This window comes from Mus pahari, chromosome 12, assembly GCF_900095145.1.
Source record: "Mus pahari chromosome 12, PAHARI_EIJ_v1.1, whole genome shotgun sequence".
Taxonomy (NCBI): Eukaryota; Metazoa; Chordata; class Mammalia; order Rodentia; family Muridae; genus Mus; species Mus pahari.
The window spans coordinates 11,461,255-11,482,690 of NC_034601.1; the positions used below are offsets into that span (position 1 = coordinate 11,461,255).

Here is a 21,436-nt window from a genome sequence, read left to right on the forward strand (position 1 = left end):
CCTGAGTGAGACATGTCTAGATAAGATCTGGTTCCAGCCAGAACATGAAGCTATGAATTCTATCTCTTCTTTTGGGACTTCAGATAAATCATGAGGTTTCTTGCGCTCTCATTTGTTAAAGATCTCCATCCACAGGATATCTGTTAAGGATGACACATGAAGCCATCTACACAGGAACTCATATACCAATTCACATAAGTGAAACAACTAGATTAGGTAAATGGCCATGGCCTTCGGTGATGTTCCAACTCAACCACTCCTTCCTTTGAAATATATTATTTCCAAACCAACATCTGAGTGCTATGTAAGCATTCATTTTTAGATCTATAAACACAACCTATGAGAATTCCAAGTTACATTAAGGCCTACTTCATATAATTCATATGGTTTAGAGATTTATTGTAGTAATATTTATACAGAAGATTTAATGTTACAATGGTTTTGAAACTAATAATCTAAGGATCTAAAAAAATTTAATGAAATTCCTACCTTGATTTTTTTATAACCTATCCAGCACTATTATGATTTCAAAAAATATAGTCTTTAGCAAAGTTCTGCTCTTAGTGAGAAATAATTTTAAACCAAGTATTACTTTTCTATCATTTATTTAGGAAAATGGTTTACATATTAGGAAAAAACAGAAGGCAACTTGATCCAATAATTTTTCAAGCATATCTTTGTTCTAATAATAGCTATGGGAAAAAGTCTCTGTAAAGAATGTTAAGTCCAGGTGCTAGAAAAATCCTTAGCCCATCATACCCCAACAAAGGATGTATCGCTGACAGTTTGTTACCTCCAAGCACATAATTCTCCACAGTAAAGACACAGAATCTACATACAGCGCACATGGTTCCTCCCCAATATTACAACAAAGGCAAAGCCCCCAGATTAAAAAAACCTCCAAAACTGGGCTTAGGCTCTCTGTGTACAAACAGAAAGAAGCAAGCTGCTTAAAAAATATGGCATATTGAGAATATAACCTCTACTGCATATTTTGATAATTTAAAATGTTAAAAATAGGTGAAAACATACATTTACTAACAAAATACATTCCAGGAATAGAAGATGTTTCTATAGTGGAATACTGCCTTTCAGACTCGTTTTGCATCAATAACAACAGTGACTGACTCTAGTCCAAGGGCCACGCAGCTCAGAGCAGGCGGACAGTCTTCCCAGTCACTGTTAGGAAATCATCATCAGCCAAAGCACGCAGGGCCTCTTCGAACATGTCCTTGGTAATTGCCTAGGAAATAAAAATGTCACAGATTGAGTCTTTACTGTTAAACCACTGCTTAGAAGCTTTGTTTTGGTGGCTGTAGATAATTCATTTTGCTTAATTACATCATATATCTATATCTATATATCTTAATTCATTTTGTGTGCCTGTGGGCTGGTTATAAGTGGAAGTCAAAGGACAGCTTTCCAAAGTCAGTCAGTCCTCTCCTTCCACCACACAGGTCCCAGAGACAGAGCTCAGCTCATCAGGGTTAGTGGTAGGTATGGTAGGTATCTTCTTTACCCACTGACCCAACTTATCAACCCTGCTAGAGAACATTTCTTATCCTGTAAATCACGATGCTAAACTGGCAAACATTTCTTTAAAGGACTAGGTGTTTTGTCTTTTCTAAGCTCTGCCTTCACCATGCCAACGCAGACAAGGATAAGTAAAAGTGTTATAAAAATAAAACAAGCAGGCCTTAACTTTGACCAACATTTTTTTAAACTAACAATTCATCTTTAATTGCAAAAAGGTCAGGCAAATATTTCATTCCTAAAACAAATCTGAACTCCAAACAGGCGTGCTAATACTTTAATAATGTATTTCTTGATGATGTGTTTATGGACAAGTCAATCTTATTTACACACATATAAACACTTACTGTGTCAGACTGTCCCCGAATATCCTCAAACAGCTGTTGGTACTTTAAGGCTGGTGTTTTACCCTTAGATAAAATAAGTTTTCTCAATGCTTCAGCTAATTCTTCTTTCCGTTTACGAGAAGTGGCACTCATTCCTATTTCAAAAAGAAATCAATGGAAATGTTTCTACCATGATTAAGTGAAATGTTAGATTCGCATATTACTTCAGTAGTATTGCCAAGATAGGTAGAACAACCAAATGCCAGAGCATATTCAAGAGCACGAGGTTTTGTTATTTTAATTATTGTATCTATCATTAGCTACTTGCCACTGAAAGCCCATAAGCTGTTTAGCAAGTATAACCATACTTATTATATCAAATTCTTGCTTCTTGCATAACTGGGACAAATGTGCCTGCCTGCTAACCGCTAGAAATACATTTTAATAGATATAAAACACCAGAGGAGATACAATCTCTTTTGATTTTAAGTTTCAAGTTCAAAGCAAGTAACAAACCTGTAGTAAGAATAGAAATATCCACAATGCCAGTACGGGGATCAGTTGCAGACTGCTTCAGAGCCTCCCGGTGGAGGCGTTTTGCCTCTTCCACATCAATTGCTTCAACTTTGTTTGAAAATCTTACTTTAGCATGGGCTTCTGCTAAGCGAATTAATGACTCTAGCTGTCGAGGGTAAGCAGAAACCATCCCTCGGCTACTCCCGATCTTCCTCATGTTTACATAAGCCTATTGAAGGTAGAAAAAAGAAAAAAACCCAAGTGAAACCACTGGCAACAAGAACCTCAAGTTTCACAGATGACATTGGACAGCTAGTGTTCTGTTAAATAACTGGAAGCCTGCCTACCTGCAGTGGAGGGTTACTGTAGGTAATTACAAACTGGATCTAGGCTGTGGACTTAAAACTCATCTACACAGAAACAGGATAGTTAGTTACATCGATATATGGTGATATACAAAATGTTTGACAGAAAGACTTCTTGCAGGAATCTTGTGAATATAAAAAGGTATCAGAAGGCTGGCAACGTAACTCGGAAGAACGTATGGCCCTCATGAGTATAATCTGCAGCATCAAACACATACATAATACAAACATATACACATACATACACACACAGACACCACCACCACCACCAAGCAAAGGCAACAGTGGCAGAGGAAAGGAATGAATCAGAGGGCCTGTAGGAAAAGGTCTGGCAAATGACAGCCAAAAGATCCTCTTTGCAAGGCATGTAAGGTAACTGGATAATGAATTAAATAATTTTACATGTAGTTTCATTTATTTTATGATATGAATGAAAAATCACTACCATCTGTAACCTTCACCAAGCCTTTTGTAACCTAGCTAGGATATAAGTCCATCAAAGGGCATGCCATAACATAATACTCAGTCCAAACAAGCCCTAGCCGATTACTGCCCAGCTTATAATATGTGGGAATCTAAATATCACCCATCTTAATGTTGAAGTTTGGTCTTTTGTTATGTATTGTAATGCTAAGTGCCAGCTCCCAAGATCTGGTTGCTCCACAGAGAGTGGGCAGGACAGAGTCTACACTTAGACCCAAGTGACACTATGTGACCCTGTCCTCAAGTTATTCCTGATTGGCAAATAAAGATGTCAAAAGCCAACAGCTGGGCAGAAGAGACATAGGTGGGGCTTAGGTTTCTAGGCTTCTGATGGGGAGAGAACCACAAGGGGGAGAAGGTGAAGAGAGGAAGAAGGTGCCATGGGTTAGGTAAGTCATGAAATAATGGCCATGTGGGTTGGCTAATTGGAGTTAAGAGCAGCCCAGATGAACTATGGCAAATTATATAGTAGGATTATTGGCTGGGAAATAGACATAATAGCATAGAGGATAAGTATCTACCCGGCTCTTGTGCCGTTTAAGGCTTATTGTAAATATAAAAGTTATGTGTCTTTTATCCAGGAACCAAATGATCAAAGGCAGGGTAGAAACCCGGAATGGGATTAAACATTTCTGTAACATCTTACTTGTTAAAAATACACAAAGTGAAGTCAAGAGACACAAGTAACTCATCCAGAGTTACAAACTTATGTTTCATAAGCCTGGTTACCTCAATGAGAGCCTGGCTGGCCTCCTCACTCAGCCGGGGCATGATGGTACTATGTGCATATGCAATGTAGTCTTTCAGCACTGCCATGTCCAGGAACTCCTCCTCCACTTGCTCCTCACTTTGGTAGTACAATGAAACCAGGTGATGAGCTAGACGCCGGTCATATGCCTCATCCTGAGGGTCTAGCATGAGGAAAATGAGATCAAACCTGACAAAAGAAAAATACCGTCTTCTTAGTGGAGGCACTAACGTACCTACATATAGGACTTAAAGGTGTAAAAGCCAACTGACTGTACATATGTCCACAGAAAGCTGCCGTATCTCCAGCTGACCAATCCCTAGTCCTGCCTAGGTAAGAGCCAAGTAAAAAAAGTTCTAACTCTCTTCTGAGAAACGTCACTGTAACCCAGGACCAAGTGCATATTGTATTTGGATAAACTCCTTCAGCTGTTTTGAGGACATAAGGAAGGTACTTCAGTGATAGAGCACTTGCCTAACAACACATGGGAGGCCTTTCATTAAATCTCTAGCACCACAAGAAACAAAGCAAATTTATTAGTCAAATAATTAAGACACATAAATCTTGCCAATGAGGCCCGACAAACCAAATCTGAGTCAGTGAAGAGACTATTAGCAGTTGTCGATCACTTTTCCATCTCCAGCTGTCAATTCTATGAACAAGCAAACAGAAGCATTTATTACATAGAAATGTTTTAGTACCTTGACAACAATGTGTGCGGTAGTTGGATATTTTCAATGGTTGTCTTTTTAGGATTCCACTGAGACTCAATAGGATTTGCAGCTGCCAGGACAGAGGTGCGCGCATTGAGCTGACAGATGATCCCAGCCTATTAGAGGAAGCAGTACAGTTAAAAGCCTTTTCCTGACTCCCATAAGGAGGAAAACCATCTTCATCTGACCTCCGACTAACCCCCATTTGCTCTGCTGGTTCTGCTTTCCAAGAGTCTCACTGACTTTAGTGCATAATGATAGTATCCTGTGCTCAAACCCATGTCTAGGACTGAGCTTAGGCATAATTATTCTGCAGCCACATTTTTAGTTTAAATAATTTTATGTACTGGGTACTTTGCCTGAATGCATTACATGTGTGCTTGGTAATCTTGGAGTTCAGAAAAGAGCACTGGATCCTTTGGAACTGCAGTTACAGAAGACAGATGGTTGTGAGCGTGCTCACATGTGGGTGCTAGGAATCAAATCCAAGTTTTCTGGCTAAGCAGCAACTGCTCTCAACCACTGAGCCATCCCTCCAGCCACATTTTCAAATCAGAAAGCAAACTGGTAGTAACTTTAACACAAACTCAAGTTTGTAAGTACTACATATTACTGAGTAAAAGCAACTAATATGTAAGAAGTTACAAAATACAAGTATAACTGCAAAGTGTTGTGAGCCTGCAGTCATAGAGGACATCAGCACTCACCTTTGCAATAGACAGAGTCTGCTGTTCCATGACCTCATGAAGCACAGACCTTGTGCTTTCATTCATTTTGTCAAACTCATCGATGCAGCATATGCCATTGTCACTCAAGACAAGGGCACCTGTCTGGAGGACAAGCTGCCTGGTCTCAGGGTCTTTCATCACATAGGCTGTGAGGCCAACTGCACTGGAGCCTTTTCCAGATGTGTACTGGCCTCTGGGGACCAGGTTGTATACATACTGTAGCAGCTGGGACTTGCTGGTGCCAGGGTCACCACACAGAAGGATGTTGATCTCAGCACGGAATTTACCCCTTCCAGTGTGACTGAAATCCTTCCTTGTTCCACCAAAGAGTTGAAGTAAGATTCCCTAAATAAACAAATACATCTAAACATTCATTTGATGTACTGTATATGCTTAGCTTATGTTTTCCAGGTACTTTTCTATTTTATAAGTTCAAAGTATTACCAAAATCATCTAAGAGTGCTCAGGCCATTTTACATATTCCTAACCAATATAAACCTAAGCAGATATTATCCTACAACTTGACCAGCATGAATCCCTGTTCTGACCCCACATAACCTCCTAGGTTTAGGAACACATGAATATGCACAGTACAGATAAGTGTATATACAACAAAACAGTAACACTCAACTATCAACCAAGGCAGGGGTCAGTGCCTTGCTATGTTAGAGCAAACAGTTCCTACCTCTGGAAGACAGTAACAGTGGCAAATGGATCTTAGTTACTTGATTCTAAATAACTGTGAATCTCAAGATCAAGCTAAAAACTCCATTGTTACCTTTTTTATATCTTCATGTTCATAAATGCTGGGAGCCAAGGCTGAAGCAAGCCGCTCATAAATATCTGGCTTCCTGGAAAGTTCCTTAAGCAATTTCACACGTTTCTCTGAAAAAAGTTTCTGTTCTGCTTCTTCATCAAGGCCATGCAGACGTTTTGCATCCGTTTTCCGATAATGAATGACATCAATGTGGGTTTTATAGACGGACTTCACGTTGCTCACTCTTGGATTAACTCGAATTGGTACTGCTCGATATATGCCTAAGAACATATGTAGGAGATACAATGTTACCTCTCTACTTCTCTGTAAGCTCAGCGGTCAGCAAAGGTCAGAACCTAGGGACTCTGTCTCACTTGAGCACCCACTACCTCTTAGTCTCCCAGGCTAAGGCCCCTGTTAAGAAAGTCAAGACACAGAAGAAATGGCCAAGGAGCAAAGAAACACAGGTTTTTAAGAACAGACCCAAAATCATATTTGTAACCATCTGTGTTGTATGAACTTACGGAACTATCTGCATAACTACTCTACACAATTGTAGGTTCAAAATAAAAAACAAAAAGGCTGCGTCATGACAGTATTTAATATAGTAATGTCATTTCCCTAAGCTAAAAGTAAAAAGAATTTACTTAGTAACCAGCTGAACAAAAATGATAAAGCCCATATCAAACAAAAACTTGGAAGTAAAAATCCTAAAATCCCAAATCTTTTAAAAATAATTTCATGAATAGCAAGATAGTCTACTGACTTAAAGGTAAAGAGAAAATGATAATTTAGGGCTAGGACTTAGAAAAGGATATTTTCTGCTATTTTCTCATGAACCTAATTGAGGGTTGGAGATGTAGTTCATAGGAGAACATTTGTTTAGTATGTGCAAAGCCCTGGGCTTGACCCCTGGCAGTGCATGCCACCCTCACCCCAGAGAAGATAATTCAGAGAAATTAAGTGGGAAATAACACTTCAACCACTCTAAATGTATACAATCTCTAAGAAGGAAGGTTTTGTTAAACTGGTATATCTGGTGCTCTTCTTTGGGTTTAAAACTAGCCTTGAACTTCACAATAATTTTATTTCCCATTGTTTTTAAAAAAAAGCTTTATTATTAGTATGCATGCACTCACATGCCAGGTGTGGTATATGGAGGTTAGAACTCAGGTCATTAGAACTGCATGGCAAGTACCCTCGAGTCACTGAACCATTTCACTAGGCCTCTACTTTTTGAGAACTAAGCCTGATCTCCTTATCTTTATAGCACAGATCACGATCCTTTAACAAGACAATGTAATTCTCATTAAAACAGAAAACAAACAAACAAAACCCCCCAAAAAACTAGCTTATAGAGCTAGTGAAGTGCTTCAGCAGGTAAAGGTACTTGCCACCAAGCCTGATGACCTGAATTCAATTTTCAGGCACCAATATGGAAGAACAAGAGAACTTCCATAAGCTATTTTCCTGACTTTCACCCCAATATACAAAATTTCTAAAAAACCAGCACTTATGTAACATTTAAAAATTGCAAACCAGACTATAATTCACCCAACAGAGTAACGAGGATTAGGTTATTATTAATGACATCTGGAACATCCAGTTTTATTCCTCTAGGTAATAACAGCAATGATGGGAAGAGCAAGGGGTGGAGGCAAGATTGGATTGTACGGCTCTTTTCTGTTGGGGAAGAAATGTGGACTAAGTAGCTGGGACAGTAAGCCCTAGACTTAGGAGCCAGGGATCCTTGGATTAAATTCTCCATGAAGAACAATGCTATTACTTAACCCATCACTCTTGACCAAGTGCCCATATTCCTCCAAAATGTAGAAAGTCTGCCACATGCAAATGGCATTGAAGACAGGGCACTTTTTGCATGAAGAGACAGCATTTAGAATCTAGAAACACAAATTAATGCAGCAATGAACTGTAACAATCAAAAAGTTAGCAATAACTTTGTCCTGTGTACAAAGTGTTCTTTCTGTCCTACTCTATAAGTAATGTTAATCCTTAGCTATACATGTAGGAAACAGTAGAAAAGCATTTATGAACCCAAGTTGGTGTTCTGTCCCCGAGTTACTAAATGCTCCCTCTTAAAGCTGTTCTCGTGACGTCAACATTACCAATCTGAGACACATGCAAAGTTCTGAGAGATCTATATAGCAAGGGCCCACCAGGACCCTGAGTTCTAAAACCTGCATCTCGGAACTTAAAGGGTTAAGCAGTAGTAAACCATAGCATAACTTGGTCTTTTTGTGACAAACCTACATCCTCACCTGTGACATTCACTCTGTCCCCTGGTTGAACCTTGTCTACAAGATCATTGTGGGCAAAAAGGACAACAGTGTGAGGTGTCTGCCCAGCAGGCATGTCTTCAGGAGACTCTTGAAGTTTGATCTGCAGAAGAATAAAGAGTAAGACTGGAGAAACAAAGTAAGTACCATGGAAAACAATTACAGGCTTTTGTATATAGCCTACACAATGACTGAGATGTCGCAAAGCAACACTGAAGCCTCAGTGTGCTTTGAACTCAAGCCATTAACAAAACCAACACATAGGAAACCTTCCAGTGTGGAAGGTTGACTGTAAACTGACAAATTCAATTGGGCTGAGGATTTAGACTGAGGCAGAACACAGGTAGCAGTCTGTGTTGGGGAACCCCACCCTAGGTGCTGAGTGGCCACATACCATTTGCTTGTCAGAGAATAGTGAACGGTTGTGGATCAGTGCCATGCTGTGGGTAGTGTGGCAGTGTACACAATTGCAGGGCTCAGCAATTCTGCCTCGGTCTATCTCCACCCGGGTGGTGTGGGCACAGACTTGGCATTTGAAAAAGGCCTCCTGCATCTCCGGAATAAGCTGTGATGTTCTGATGACCATGCCACTGATGGTGATGAGCTGATCAATGTCTGTAAAGGGAGAAAGGTTGGCTTGTCTACCAGCCACTTCCCTCAGCCCACCCAAGCCTGGGTCTGCCACTAAAACAGAATCTTAACTCCCACAGAAGTATAGATGACCAACAGAAATCCAGCATGCACCCTCACCAGGAACACCTGGTTAGTATCCTCAGAGCTAGCCTAGGATGTTCTGCTTATGTCCAGCCTGCTTTCCTTCCTCTCAGCACCAGTATACTTCTGAATCTTTTAATTTTTTTCTCTCTACCCCCACCCCCTCTCTCGTGAGTATATGAACACATGCACGCCACAGTCCAAATGTGGAGATCAGAAACAATTTATGGATGTCAGTTCTCTTCTACTATGTGGGTGCTAGGAATCTCATTTGTGTGGTCAGGCATAGCATCTTTACCCACTGAGCCATCTTGCTGGCTCACTGCTGGCCCATGTCTGGCCCTTTGTTCCTCAGGTGTGCTGCTTAGAGACATCAACAGGTGAGAAGTTTGATGTGTAGGTATATTGTCTCCCAGCCTTTCATCTCACTCACAAAGCCACCTGGAAGACCTGACATCTCAGGTAAAAATCTTGGGCTGAAAATGCTTGTGGTATGGGGGAGGGTCTGATTATAATTTCAGCACCAGGGAGGAGAAAACCAAAAAGAATTTTAGGGCTTGCTGGCTAGCCAGATAATCTAGTCTACTTGCTGAGTTGAAAACCCTTTAGAAATGATACCCTCTGGCTTGTATAGCATGTCCTTACACACAAGAACAGCCTGGACTCTAGACCTGGACAACATGGACAAAGCACTTAGGACCCTGGGGATCTGAGCCTCTCTGTCACCTACAAAATGGAGGAAGGACATAGTTGAAGATGTCATAAATACACGCATCTATTTTTGTAGTTAGTGTCTACAAGGAAAAAAGCATGTTGCCTCTCAGCAGTAACAATATCTATAAAACAAACTTCTTTTCTACTCTTGCTTATGCCTCTCCTCTATTTGCTCCTTCCTTAACACCTTTGCTGGACTCAAAGGCCCTCCCATCCCACCATTCCACAGTGCTGACTCACAAAGCCTTTAAATACATTTCATTCATTTCTGCTACCTACTTTTTGCCACTCTTGGCTAATCCTTTTTTTTTTCCCCACTTAAAATTTATATGCAATTTGCCAACTTCTGAAATTAGCTGATCACCCAGCAATTCTTGCTTTCTAAGTGTTTTTTGTAAAAGTAGATTTTTACCTAGGAGCTATCTTCCCCACTCCTTTTTTTAAAAAGGTACACACATAGATGAGTGATCGACCACTAATTTACACTACAACCATCACACATGAAAACACGTAATTCTGACCTGCTTACAGCATCATAAAATATCCAAGTTAGGACCCTAATGTCCCAGAATTGAGCCACCATCAGAATCTAAATGAATTTGTATGTCATGTGCTTCACTGAATTAGATGAGTAGAAAATCTTTCTCTTCTAAAACTTTCTATTTACTTTGAAAGAAAACTTAAATTCCTTGTTGGGATTCTAAGCTTTCTAGAGCTAGGCTTTTTGGTCCTTAACACTGACTCACAAATCCCTGCTTCAGCCAGCCACAGATGCAAACAGCATTTTCTACTCTCATCCCTGACTTCTGTTATTTAGAAGAAATTCTACCACATGCACTATTCAAACTCTACTATCATTTACAGCCAGCTTTTCCTTTATAGGTCCAGGGCTTTGTTTATTCTCTAAGGCATAGACACTTCTGCCCATGTTTTATTTATTCACCAAGCTAGAATTCTTTCTCTTTTTTTTTGTTTTTTTGAGACAGGGTTTCTCTGTATAGCCCTGGCCTCACTTTGTAGACCAGGCTGGCCTCGAACTCAGAAATCCACCTGCCTCTGCCTCCCAAGTGCTGGGATTAAAGGTGTGCGCCACCACGCTCAGCTCTAGAATTCTTTCTTAAGTTTAAGGAAGAGCTCAGATCATTAGGTTTGCTCAGCAACTGCTTTTATAGCTGAGCCACTTTTTGGGCCTTCAGTATTTTTTTTCAGTGATGAAAAAATTGCATGCCTACTAACTAGCAATTTATTCTATTTGGATAAATTAATTATAGAGTAACAAATTGTTAAGTCATTTCTAACAGGTATTCCACTTAAGTTAAAAAATTGCATAACAAGTTCATAAAAGTATACAGAATAAATCTTTTCAACTTGTAATTTAATGGTACAAAATCCTTGAGATCTCTTTCTACATAAGGCATTTTTCTACTACTAAATATATTACCTTCTGGATTCAAGTTTCTCATACTCTTTGTCTTCAATGCATTAAAAGGTCTGACTTGAATCTGATGTTCTAAGATGGAGTCAGGGTAACGGTCAAAGAAGATCTCATTGACAGCCATGTCAAAGGTTGGTATAACCTCCTGTAAAGACAAATATAAAGATGTAGGGGATGAAGAGGTGATGCAGGAGTTGAGAGCACTTGTTGCTCTGCTAGACAACAGGATTCAGGTCTTAGCACTTTTATTAGGTGGATCGTAAGCCCCTTTAACTCTAGCTCCAGGGGTCAGAAACCCTCTTCTGGGCTCCACAGAATCAGGAGTTCAAGGTTCTCTTCAACTACAAAACTGCTCTTGAACACTACCCCGCCTCACCAGCTTCTAATTAACACCCCATCCCCCACCCAAAAAGATTATTTACTTCATGAAATCCAAGAAACCACTAATAAGACTCATTATTTTTAAGAAATACTAATTAGCAAATATATATATAAAAAAAACCTATTCGGGCTGGAGAGATGGCTCAGTGGTTAAGAGCACTGACTGCTCTTCCGAAGGTCCTGAGTTCAAATCCCAGCAACCACATGGTGGCTCACAACCATCCTTAATGAGATCTGACACCCTCTTCTGGTGCATCTGAAGACAGCTACAGTGTACTTAGATATAATAATAAATAAATCTTNAAAAAAAAAACAAAACTATTCATTTTAATTGTAGTAAAACAGTTTTCTTTAAGAAATAGTCAACCTTTGCAAGCAGCCCTTTTACCTAAATATATTTCTCCTTTCTAGGAACATTTACTGTAATCTGGAAGCTCAAAGTCAAATTCTTACCTGTGGGTAGGAGATGAGCTGTCTGTACAAATTTTTGCTAAATGATTTTATGTGTTCGCAGTTCACATTTAAGAATGGCTCTCCTGTAATATTAATCTGTAAGATATATGGACAAGTCATATGTTACTATTAATATCTCAAAAAACAAAACTTTCACTTGTAAATCATATTTGATTACCTCTCCAAGTTGTTGCATGTACAAAGGTTGAGTAATATCTATGCCAACATTTTCTTCTTCTTTGGCCAGAGGATCAGTAAAACACTGAAGGAATCTCTTGATGTAGAGAAACAATATTAAGTGTTAATGAACTTAGGAATATGTAACTATTATTAAAATGCAAAACAATGACACCAGCAAGATGGTCAGTAGTTAAGGATGCTTGACTGGAAGCCTGACAACCTGAGTTTGATCTCCATAATGCTCACAGTGGAAAGAACCAGCCCCAACAAACTAGCCTCAAACATCCAAATAAAAGCTGTGAATGGCATGTCCCCCTGCCCCCAGCAATAAATATGTGACAAAATTCTTTTTGAATATATAGCTATCTGCATGCAAAAACAATTTCTTTTTTTTTGGGTTTAAGACAGGGATCTCATTAAAAAGCACAGGCTGGCCTTGGACTTGCAGTAATCCTCTGCCCCAGTGCTTAAGAGATTAAGCGTTTACCACCTAGCTGGTGGTGGTGGCATGTGAGCTCCAGGCGAGCCTGGTTAACAGATCCAGCTCCATGACAGACAGGGGAACATAGAAAAAACATCTTGAAATACCAAAAACTAAGAAAAAAAAGTATATCATCATTTTCTGCATGGCATATCCCTTTTTTTGGAATAAATTCTAGACCACTAACAACCTGCTATTACACATTATGGCTATTCACGTATAGGCTATACTTTCACCCAGTCTCTGGACTGTTTTAGTGTACATAACCTTACCTGAAAATTTTCTTTGCATGTTGCCACATTCACATCTGTTCCCCAAATCACAAGTTTTTGGCCGAGAGACTGCTCACTTGCTACCGCATCTTCTGCTGCTGCCTATTGTGAAAGACAGGATAAAAACATGTTGATGGAATGACCTACTTTATGCTCTCAAGATAACACCATCAGAGATCTGCTTCATACTCACTCCATCATTCTGCAGATCCACCTGCAAACCCTTTCGTGCTGAGCCCAGATCTGGCCTCTGCCTTACAGGTGTGCCTCTCACCCCACTTCTTGGGGTTCCTTCCACTCGAGAGCTGGGAGTGCCATATGTCAATGGTGAGCTAACATCGAAGTCCAAAGGAATAGCTATAAAAACAAGACATTTAGCTTTACCATGAAGTCCACATAAGCACATCAAATTCCAATTTCAGAATGCTGTTTGACAATTTAAACAGAATACTTATTGCAATCTTTCATAGCCCAAACGTAGTTCTACTATAAAGCATGCTTTCTTTGCTCACTAGGTCCTAACATGTACCAACTCTGCTTCACTCCCCAGATGTATACGCAGAAGAATAGCAACTGTTAAACCAGCAAAACCGACAGCTGACCCACCTGAAGAATGCATCTGAGGAGGGCTGGAAAACAAGGCATTCTGTGCAGGTGGGCTCTGCAGGTCGGCTCCTGGTGAGGTGGGCATTGGCAGTAGCTCTCCGGTGGAAGAATCTTCGCCTCTACGTCTCCGATTGGGAGACGACTTGCTTTCCTCACTTCGAACTTTCGTCATACAAATCAAAAAAAAGACTATTAACTTCGTCTCCCAGGAAGTGCCTCTTAGGGTAGTCTTATTACTTAAACAACAACAACCCCTCCAAAACCCCGAAACTGGAACAGAGGGACAAGGTGGAGGAAAAGGTTGGTTAACTGAACTGACCACGCCAGACAGCCTGGAGATGAGCGCCCGGTATGTGGGTGACGGAGGCTATTATATGCTCAAGGCCTGTCAACCACACACCAGGCTCGAAGGACTCAGGACTTTCCACAGTGCTGCGGGAAGAGACACGAGGCGGAAAGGGGGCAGATGAGGGAGGGAACTCACCGGACTGGGTTGGGGTGACTCGTCCGCGTCGGCTGCTGCGGCGGCTCGGGGTGGATGCCGGGGACGACATGGTGCTGTGGTTGCTTGCGCGACGAGAGAAATCAGGCTCTCAGCTGTCCCGCTCCGGGACCTCTCGTACCTCGGATCTCGGTTAGCAGCAAAGGCGCACGAAACGGTGAGTCAGAGTTCTGCGCCCACCCCGGAGAGCGTTCCTGGGACCGCCGGTAGAAGCGATTCCCGCCAGCCGCTCTGTCGTCACAGCACCCTGAGACGCTTGGCCAATCAAAGAGGCAAGTGCGCGTAGCTCCGCCTCCGGAAAGCGCCACTGCGCGCCTGGAACAGATGTAGGCGTGCTCCGAGAGGAGGTTTCCGGCCAATCACAGAGGCAGAGGCGTGTCGCTCCGCCTCCGGAAGGCGCCACTGCAAGCCGGAGGGGGAGTTCTCGACCGCTACCTAGGACTAACAGCCGCGATTCACTTGCGCGCCCCTCTCTTCGGATGGGTCAGCCCGCAGCGGGATTGCGTTTTGGCGGGAAACCCGCGGCCGGCACGACTCCCTTGCGCGTGATGCGTGTTTACATCTCAGCTGTCTCGAGTACAAGCACCAATCTGTGGTACCTCGCCTGGATAGGCTGGTTCTGTCCCTTTGCGTTCCGACGTGCACAAGCTAAACTCTACAGACCCGCAGGCCGGTGCGCCTCTTCATCCTCCCCACGCCACCCCGCGAGAGTATAAGGGAGCAGTTCCGGCTGGGCCTTCAGGGGAGGGCTGGCCAGAGGGCTGAGACGCGCATGCGCGAAGCGGTGCCGGCGTGATGGCGGAGGAGGGAACCGGCGTGCGGGGTTGGCTACTGCAGCTTCAGGAGTTCGTGTCCGCGGCAGACCGCTGCAGTGCTGCCGGGGCCAGTTACCAGCTGATCCGTAGCCTGGGGCAGGAGTGCGTGCTGAGCACTAGCTCCGCAGTGCAGGGTGGGTAAGGTCCTTAGACGGAGGGCTCAGCGTTTCTCTCCGTGCGTGTTGTCAACGTCCCGTGAAGTTTATGGAATCGGTAGATGTGTATGCTGCACTTTTCCTAGCATCCCAGGAAGATGCTTTAAAACAGGTGTTGGAAAATGACCCCCAGATTTGGTAGTCATATTTATCCAAAGTTGGATGAGATGAGCGTGCAAGACGGAAGTATTTTCTTTCAGAATAAACTCGCTTGAACTCAACAGGACCTTGACAAAAATCCCTTATTCGTTGCACCATGTTTTCAGAATAATTGCAGAAATTACTGAAAGTCGTGCAATTCTTTAGACATTTTTATTTTTTGAGTTAAGTATTTCCTATATAGCCCAACATAGTCTGGAATTTACAATGTATGTAGAACGAGCCTTCAAATGCTGGGGTTAAAGATGTGAGGTACCACACGTGCCTTGCTCTTTTTAACCATTTAGTAATTAATGTGTTAAAATAGCGACTCGTGTCTGAACACAGCACACTGGGCCAAAACAGTTCCACGTCTAATTGGTGGTGGGAGGAGGTGGCAGCAGAAAGAGAAGGGGCAAAGAGAGAGAGGGAGGGGCATTCCCTTTATTTATATGGAAAATGACAACACAGGTAAAGGTGGGAGGTGAGCCACGTGGATTCTGGGAATATGGTGCCTGATGTCTTGGCAACAGGTCTGCAGGCCATGCTATTGCTTATGTGATGTCATAGGTTTTGGAGGTCCTGATGCCAACATACCTTCCTTTTTGTTATTATAAAGAGAAGGAAAGAAAAAGGGAGGGAAAAGCTGATGGTGAAAAGGGAACAAGGGTGTTGTGTCTCTTAAGCTGCTTCCTGTTGTCTAGGGGTGTCGTCAATTTTGGGGGGGTAGCTGGTTTCACCATTGTAATGTACTTGGTAAACATTCACATCAGGTTCGTCTGTGGACAACGGCTCTTCTGTGGGCAGAGGCTGGTAATCCTGTAACAGGAGCTGGTTAATAGTTTGGTTAGAAATTTTTTGTGTTTGTCATTGAAGGAATGTAGAAAAAAGATTAATGAGTCAGGGAGCAAATAATAATGCAGGAAGATGACTAGGAAAGGTGTTTAATCCCAGCACTTGGGAGGCAGAGGCAGATGGATTTCTGAGTTTGAGGCCAGCCTGGTCTACAGAGTGAGTTCCAGGACAGCCAGGGCTACAGAGAAACCCTGTCTCAAAAAACTTATGGGACACAATGAAGGGTGTTCTAAAAGTCAAGTTCGTAGCACTAAGTGACACATAAAAAAAAAAAAAAAAAAAAAAAAAATCCCAACAACAACAAAAAAACAACAACAACAAAATCCAAAAACAAAAAATGAAAGGGAGCTTCCACTTCTGTATAGGATTTTTCGAAAATCCAAGAACTGGAGGTCTCATGGTCCCTGAAGTTCTTTATGTCTGACTGTAGCTCTTGGATTTTATTTCTCACTATCCTGGATTGGTTGACGTAGAAACAGCATTTTTCTTGAAGGAACAGGCAAAGACCATCTTCTTTAGCTGTCAGGACATCTAGCCCCCATCGGTTCTGAAGCACCACGGCTGCCAAAGAATTGATCAACAACTCCTGTCTGCCACCTGGAATCCCATGGGTCTTGTATGTAGAAAAAGAGTGTCTTGTGGTGTTGATAGAAGAAATGATTGGTCTGTGATCCTAGCTTATGTGTCTGACAAGACCAGTGTGGGCAGCCCCCATATTGTTTGGCCATTTTCTACAATAATCTTTTGTGTGGCAAAAGAAACAGCAAATATAGAGATCATAATATTTAGATTGGATAACAGATACTAGGATGACAACAATTTGGATCATTTCCTAGCATCCGGCTGTGGAGCAGTTCCCTAACTGTATTTGGAAAGACTGTTATCTGTGGGGGTTCCTTGGACCTAGAATCTCCAGATGTAAGGGCTACCTTGGATGGAAATGAACAGCCAAGGGGAGGACAAGAAACCCATGTCTAATCCAGTGAGGTCGAGCTTGGCTCTTGGAGTAGAGTCTCATTTTCTGGGGTTGGGGACAAGATGGGTGGTCTTGACATCCTCTGGAACTTAACAGAGCACGGTCCTGTTAGGGTTGATGTGTATGAAGAAGAGTCATTTTTAGGTGGAGGAATGAAAGGTTTGAGGTGAGACAGATGAACCTAATGAGAGAGTCCCTCGAGTTTAGCAGCTGTAGGGGTCACAAGGATTACCTTAAAAGGGCCCTGTCATTTGGGGGAGAAGGATAAGGGCCAGAGATCTAGAGGGGATAGAAGGACTTGTTCTCCAATGTTGACAGTGGACAGGAGACTGTGTGGTTGCAGTAAATGGTGGTCAGGAAAGTTCCATAGGAGAGAACGGAGGTGGCACAGTAATGGGGTGGGAGGGGAGAGCATTTGTGTGAAAGACCAGGAGTTAGGACTGGATGTCCATACATGAGAAACCCTGTCTCTAAAAAACAGAAACAAAACAAAAAAAAGAATGTTCTGGGGAGGATGAGACGAGTCTAGGCCCCTAAGGGCTGCAGCTCTACTTGCCTCGTTAGCCATTCTGCTTGTTGTGAGGTGGCATCTCCAGGTCATTTTGATTTATATTTCCCTGATGATTAAGGATGTTGAACATTTCTTTAGGTATGTCTCAGCCATTTGAGATTCATCGGTTGAGAATTCTTTGTTTAGCTCTGTACCCCATTTTTTAATAGTGTTATTTGGTTCTCTGGAGTCTTTACCTTCTTGATTCCTTTGTATATATTGGATATTAGCCCTCTATTGGATGTAGGCTTGGTAAAAGTTGTTTGATATAAAACAACAATCAATTGAACAGTCTTATGTAGATGTTTGTCTACAGCAATACTGAAAATACATGTTTTTCTCAATATAAATTTTAAATAACTCCAAATACACTAACTGTATGATAATTTAAAGTAATATATCAGTATTAGTTTTTTTAATGAACATAGTCTTTTTGTTTGTTTTGTTTTTAGTAGAGCTTAAAATCTTACTGTAGTACAAACACAAAATAAGAACAGATATTGGACATTGGAGTCCATTGTAATAAGGCTGTACTTGAATGTCCCTCATATCACCAAAGGATTTTACCTCCATAGTAGATAAGCTAAGAGTTGACAGTTCTGCTGCACCAAGGAATGAATTGTAGGCACGATTTTTTGGATACAGATTTCCTGCTACAGTCAAAGCTATTTGACTTGAGTGATTGTCTTCCTCCTCAGCCTGCAGGGAACAGGTTACAGTCATTTAAGAAATGGTGTGTGTATTAAGATGGTCTATCCATGAAGTCATTCATCAACTGTTTCAATGAACAGTGGTTCTGCTTGGAGGGTGGCACAGATGTTAGGTGAGGGTAAGATTCTGGTTCATTGGCTGTGATGATTTTCAAAAGCATTCATCTCAGAATAAGAGTAAGTTATAAAGTCCTCTTCTTCAAAATTGATATAATAATTATAAATATCAAGCAAAGCCTTCAGTCTCACTCTTTGGTGTTCATTGTCTACATTTCTTTTGGCTGTATAAATAATTTTGAAATATGTAAGCTGTTTTGAAAACCATAGTATAGTGTAAAAATATCAACTAAACAATCCTACTAATAGAGAGGCTGAGATAGGAGAAGCATGATTTCAAGACCATTGTGTGGTACACAGCAAGACCCTGTCATGTACCAACAGGCAGAAAGTGTATATGGATTGTATGATATTGGACCTATTTCTGCCATTACCAAATTAGAGAGACCAAGGGATGACAGCCAGCAAATTTCTAATCCCTCATATTTTTGAATTTCAATCAATTAGGATATGTTGGTAATATTAACTTTCATATTAAGAAATATTAAGGAAAAGTGATTGTTATTTCCTGTTAAATTTCTTGTTTGAGGTGGAATTATGTTTGTGTGGGTTTGTTGAAAGATTACTTTCTTACTTCTAGGGTGTAGTTTCACTCCTTGTGTTGGTGTTTTCGATCTATTATCCTTTGTAGGGCTGGATTTGTGGAGAGATATTGTATCAATTTGGTTTTGTGGAATATCTTGTTTTCTCTGTCTATGGTAATTGAGAGTTTTGCTGGGTATAGTAATCTGGGCTGGCATTTGTGTTCTTTTAGGATCTGTATGATATTTGCCCAGGATCTTCTAGCTTTCATAGTCTTGTTGAGAAGTCTGGTATAATTCTGATAGGTCTGCCTTTATATGCTTCTTGACCTTTTTCCCTTAACTGCCTTTAAAATTCTTTCTTTGTTTTGTGCATTTGGTGTTTTGATTATTATGTGATGGGAAGAATTTCTTTTCTGGTCGAGGAGTTCTGTAGGCTTCTTGTATGATCATGGGCATCTCTTTAGGTTAGGGAAGTTTTCTTCTATAATTTTGTTGAAGATACTTACTGGTCCTTTAAGCTGGGAATCTTCACTCTCTTCTATACCTGTTATCCTTAGGTTTGGTCTTTTCATTGTGTCCTGGATTTCCTGGATGTTTTGGGTTAGGAGCTTTTTGCTTTTTGTGTTTTCTTTGACTGTTGTGTCAATGTTTTCTATGGTATCTTCTGCACCTGAGATTCTCTCTTCTATCTCTCATATTTTGTGGTGATGCTTGCATCTCTGACTCCTGACCTCTTTCCTAGGTTTTCTATCTCCAGGGTTGTCTCTCTTTATTGTTTCTAGTTCCATTTTTAGATCCTGGATGGTTTTGTTCCTTTCCTTCGTCTGTTTGATTGTGTTTTCCTGTAACTCTTTAAACAATTTTTGTGTTTCCTCTTTAAGGGCTTCTAACTGTTTACCTGTGTTCTCCTGTATTTCTTTAAGGGAGTTATTTATGTCCTTCTTAGTGTCCTCTATCATCATTATGAGAAGTGATTTTAGATCTGAATCTTGCTTTTCTGGTGTGTTGTGATATCCAAGACTTGCTATGATGGGAGAATTGGGTTCTGATGTTGTTAAGTAACTTTGGTTTATGTTGCTTATGTTCTTAAGCTTGCCTCCCTCCATCTGTTTATCTCTAATGCTACCTGCCCTGGGTATGTCTGACTCGAGTCTGTCCTTCTTGTGATCCTGGTTGTGTCAGAACTCCTTCGAGTCACACTGTCTCTGTGATCTGTGATTCTGGCTGGGACCCCTATGATCCTGAGATCCTGGGTGTGTCCAAGCTCCAGGGAGTCAAGCTGCCTTTGGGACTTTGATATCCTGGTGTAACCAAGCTCCTGGGATCCTGGGATCCTCTGATCCTGGGCATGTTGGAGAACCTGGGAGTGGAGCTGCCTCTGAGTGCCTCTGAGTGTTGTGGGGCTGGCTGCAAATTTTTGTGCCCAAAGTATGCTTAGGGTATCAGCCAAGACAGACTGGAAGGAACCCATGCCACTGGTCTGGCATAGTTCCTGCGTACCTGGGTCCCTGGGGTCCCAGTTACTCCAGGTGTTGGGGACAGATGTGTCCTCCTCACCTCTGATCCTCTGATCCTGGGTGCATTGGAGTGACTGAGAGTGGAGCTGCCTCTGGGTGTTATAGTATGTCTGGTTTTATGTGGAGGTCCTTGATCCATTTGGACTTGAGCTTTGTACAAGGATATAAGAATGAAACAATTTGCATTCTTCTACATGCTGACTGCCAGTTGAACCACCACCATTTGTTGAAAATGCTGTCTTTTTTCCAGTGGATGGTTTTGGCTTCTTTGTCAAAGATCAAGTGACCATAGGTGTGTGGGTTCATTTCTGGATCTTCAGTTCTATTCCATTGATCTACCTGCCTGTCTCTGTACCAAAACCATGCAGGGTTTGTTTATTTTTTATTTATTTATTTATTTTTATTTAATCATGATTGCTCTGTAGTACAGCTTGAAGTCAGGGATGGTGATTCCCTCAGAAGTTCTTTTATTGTTGAGAATAAGTTTCGCTATCCTAGGTTTTTTGTTATTCCAAATGAATATCCTGTTGGGACTTTGATGGGGATTGCATCGAATCTGTAGATTGCCTTCACAAGATGGCCATTTTTACTATATTAATCCTGCCAATCCATAAGCATGGGAGATCTTTCCATCTTCTGAGGCCTTCTTTGATTTCTTTCTTCAGGGACTGGAAGTTCTTATCATACAGATCTTTCACTTGCTTGGTTAGAGTCACACTGAGATACTTTATATTGTTTGTGACTATTGTGAAAGGTGTCATTTCCCTAATTTCTTTCTCCGCCCATTTATCCTTTGAGTATAGGAAGGCTACTGATTTGTTTGAATTAATTTTTTTTTCTTTTTTTTTTTTATTATTATTATTTTCTTTATTTAC

General features: G+C 41.3%; 2 protein-coding genes across 2 annotated transcripts in view; one reads left to right on the plus strand and one right to left on the minus strand.

Moving 5' to 3' along the window:
• Nucleotides 1-588: 588 nt before the first annotated feature.
• Nucleotides 589-14,478, minus strand: Mcm4 (minichromosome maintenance complex component 4). Its single transcript, XM_021209171.1, has 16 exons — nt 14,187-14,478; nt 13,703-13,864; nt 13,290-13,453; nt 13,097-13,198; nt 12,342-12,437; nt 12,164-12,259; nt 11,336-11,474; nt 8,861-9,081; nt 8,449-8,569; nt 6,191-6,450; nt 5,392-5,757; nt 4,673-4,800; nt 3,953-4,160; nt 2,376-2,604; nt 1,881-2,014; nt 589-1,243 (listed from the first exon to the last, which is right to left on the minus strand). The coding sequence occupies exons 1-16, from the start codon at nt 14,254-14,256 to the stop codon at nt 1,151-1,153; spliced, it is 2,589 nt and encodes an 862-aa protein (XP_021064830.1). The 5' UTR covers nt 14,257-14,478; the 3' UTR covers nt 589-1,150.
• A 521-nt stretch (nt 14,479-14,999) lies between these two features.
• The window catches only part of Prkdc (protein kinase, DNA-activated, catalytic subunit), a 201,570-nt gene continuing 195,133 nt past the window's right edge, over nt 15,000-21,436 (plus strand). The window contains exons 1-2 of the mRNA XM_021209938.2: nt 15,000-15,157; nt 16,017-16,125. Of these exons, the coding sequence (XP_021065597.1) occupies nt 15,000-15,157; nt 16,017-16,125 (267 nt within the window). The remainder of the gene's footprint in view (nt 15,158-16,016; nt 16,126-21,436) is intronic.